At 48.1% G+C, this 3,475-nt stretch overlaps 1 protein-coding gene across 1 annotated transcript in view; it reads left to right on the top strand.

Moving 5' to 3' along the window:
* The window catches only part of ACSBG2 (acyl-CoA synthetase bubblegum family member 2), a 34,009-nt gene that overhangs the window by 983 nt on the left and 29,551 nt on the right, over positions 1-3,475 (top strand). The window contains 1 exon segment of the mRNA XM_006101106.2: positions 2,950-3,054. Within this exon segment, the coding sequence (XP_006101168.2) occupies positions 2,950-3,054 (105 nt within the window).

A 3,475-nucleotide genomic window follows, 5' to 3' on the forward strand; every position in this document is an offset into this window, starting at 1 on the left:
GCTGCCTTAGGAACCCTGGAATCTTTTAAAATTCTTGTTCCCGGCTCATCCTCCGGAATTCTGTTTCTTTCTTTGTTATGGGGGGGGGGCCCAACCCATAACAAAGAAACAGAATTTCCGGAGGATGAGGCCCGGAAATCAGGATTTTAAAAAGATTCCCAGGTGATTCTAATGTGCAGCCCAGGTTGAGAACCACTGCTCTAGATCCATCTATGTTGTTGCAAATGGAAGATTTCATTCTTTTTTATTGCTGTGTAATATTTCATTGTATGTCGGTAGGTGTGTATATCACATCTTCTTTATCCACTCATCTATCAATGGACAGCTAGGTTACTTCTATACCTTGGCTATGGTAAACACAGCGGTGATAAACATAAGGGTGCATGTATCTTTTCCAACTAGTGTTTTCATTTTCTTTGGATGAATATCCAGAGATGCTGGGTCATATGGTATATTATCTATTTTCATTTTGAGAAGTCTCCCTACTTTTTTCCCCCACAGGGACTGCAGCAGTTTGCAGTCCCACCAACAGTGCACAAGGGTTCCCTCTCCCCCACATCCTTGCCAGCACATGTTATTTGTTGACTTTTTGATAGCAGCCATTCTGCCGGGTGTGAGGTAGTGTCTCACTGTGGTTTTGATTTGCATTTCCCTGATGATTAGTGGTGGTGAGCATCTTTTCATGTCTGTTGGCCAGCTGAATGTCTTCTTTGGATAAATGTCTTTTCCAAGTCCTCTTGACTATTTTTTAATCAGATTTTTTTTAAAAAATTCAGTTGTATGAGTTTCTTATATATGTTGGATACCAATCCCTTAGCAGATATATCATTTGCAAATGTATTCTCCAGTTCGTTTCTAAAGTCAGCCCAGCAATGGCATTTAAAATGGTAAGGTAGCATTTGACTGCATCTACAAGAAGATCTAACCACAGCAGGTTGTAAAGTACGGGCTTATTTTCCTCCCAGACAGAGGAGGCAGACTGAAGGCACGCAAGGCAGGGCAGCGTGGTAGGAGGTGGTGAGATCGGGGCTAACATTGCCCACCCCTTACCTCTCAGCGCAAGCGGCCTCTCCAGACCTCCCTGCCTGGGTCAGATCCCTCATCAAACTCTCTCGACCTACCTTGTGTCTCTTTGCACAATTCTCCGTTTCTCTGTTGTCTCCCTAACCATTCTTAATCTGGTTTTGCTCATTTTTGTGTCCTCAGCATCGAGCACAATGCCCAACATAAGGGCCGTGGCTCCGTATAGACTTCATCAACACATGCAGGAAGGCAATGCATGACCGACTGAATGATGAGTGAACGAATGAATGAATGAATGATCAAGCTAAACAAAAACCGCAATTCTCCTGCCCAGGAAGCAGTTTTCTCCAGGGGTGGGGGTGGTATGGGGAGGCAGGGACAGGCGGTGATGTCACAAAAGGTGGCTGGGACAGAAGGTTCTGGGAGGGCTGGCAGGGAGGGAAACTGCCCGCCTTCCTGCCTCTCGTCACCACCACATCCTGGCTGGACCCAGAAGGTGACGAGGGCTGGGAAGACGCCGCGCATGTAAGGTTTCCAGGGGGAGCAACCTGTTTGTCACTTTTGTGGAAGAAGAAAACACCTGAGTGTCCAGATGGCTCAGCAACCAATGCCTTGCTGTGATGGCCCGACCCACACCTCGTGAAGAATGGCAGGTGCCAGTGGTATGGGAGACGGGCATGTGGGCGTCCTTTGGGATTCAGCGTCTGACTGTCCTGCAGCAGCATATGTCACCAGGATGTGGTCTCACCACAGTCACACGTTTGGCTTTGAGCCAAAGATACTGACCCTCAGCATCTTAAAAAAAATTTTTTTTTATTTTAGAGAGAGGAAGGGAGAGAGAGGAGAGAGAGAGAGAGAGAGAGAGAGAGAGAGAGAAGAGAAACAATGATTGGTTGTCTCCAGTGTGCATTCCAACTGGGGATTGAACCTGCAATCTAGGTATGTGCTTTGACGAGGAGTCAAACCCGAAACCTTTTTGGTGCACGGGATGACGCTCCAATCAACTGAGCCACTGGGCCAGGGCGTGATGAAGACTTTTAACAACTCGTACAGAATTAGTATATGAACACAGCTCAAGTCTATAAAGAAAATGGGGAGTTCTTTGCTAATAAATTATTTTCTTTTTACATTTTATCTTTAGTAATACCTGAAAACCCAGCCAATCAGCTACAGAAGATTTTTAAATGGCCCATTTTAAGACGTATAGTGTACTTTTTCCACATGCAGTAGAGTCCAAGACAGTTCTATGAGGTTTGACAAATCCATAGTCGTGTAACCACCGACACAGATATGGTACATTTCTATCACCCCCAAATTCCCTCATGTTTCCCCTTTGTCGTCAACCCCTCTTCCGGCCACAGCCCCTGGCAACCTCGGGCTGTTCTCTGTCACTTTAGTTTCGCCTTTTCCAGAAAGTGACATCAATGAAATCATAAAGCGTGTGAATCTGTCTTCTCCCGCTCAGTGTGATGCCTCGGAGACCCACTCCAATGGCCGTATCAATAGTTCATGCCTCTGTGTTGTTGTATATATATGGCACAGATGTAATTATATGTATTAATAAAAGCATAATATGCTAATTAGACTGGACGGCCGAACAGGGGAACGACCGTCCATTGCAGGGAGGCGGAGGGCAGCTGGTTTCCCTCAGGAGACTTCAAAATGTTTTCTTACAAGATCACATAGAGACCTGACCCCTATATTCCAGCCTTTAGGAGACTTCTGGAAACTCGCAGATCGAATGCCCTCTGGACTTCACAGCTGCTCTCTGATCCCACACTCGTGCCACTCTCCTCTCCTCCTAGGCCCAGAGCAGCCATGACTGACGACCCCGGTTCCAGGCAGACACGGCCGGCGGGTGGAGGTTGGGCTGGGCCCTGCAGCACCTTTGCTCGTCCTTCTAAGTTCCCGGCTCTGTCCTTGCAGCTCCGTGAAGAATGGTCTCTGCGGACCTGAAAGTGCTGACACCCCGACCACTTAAGAAGAGAAGGCGCAGGACCTTGAAGCAGACATGACGAAAACAAAAGGCACGTGCGGGAGGGGAAAGGGGCACCGACCTGGCCAGGCTTTTCCTAGGGAGCCTGGTGGGGGGAGTCAGGACATGGCCATTCTGTCTGCGCCGGACCCGGGGGTGGGGTGGGGGTAGGGGGGGGTTCTCTGCCACTAACGGGGAGTACAGGCTTGTGATTTCAGAGCCTCGCTTGTTTTGTTTGTGTCACGGCAGCATCGACAAGCACCTCCCTATTAGGAGGTGAGTCCGTGTGGGAGGGAGCATATATGTGTATTTATATATATGGCACAGATGTGATTATATGTAATAATAAAAGGCATAATATGCTAATTAGACTGGACGGCGGAACAGGGGAACGACCGTTCAGACAACTGTCCGGATAACCTTCCGGACGAACTTCTGATGAAGCTGGGGCTGCAGGGCTTGAGGCAGCTGCTGCAG

The sequence above is a fragment of the Myotis lucifugus genome, unplaced genomic scaffold, assembly GCF_000147115.1.
Source record: "Myotis lucifugus unplaced genomic scaffold, Myoluc2.0 scaffold_341, whole genome shotgun sequence".
Classification (NCBI taxonomy): domain Eukaryota; kingdom Metazoa; phylum Chordata; class Mammalia; order Chiroptera; family Vespertilionidae; genus Myotis; species Myotis lucifugus.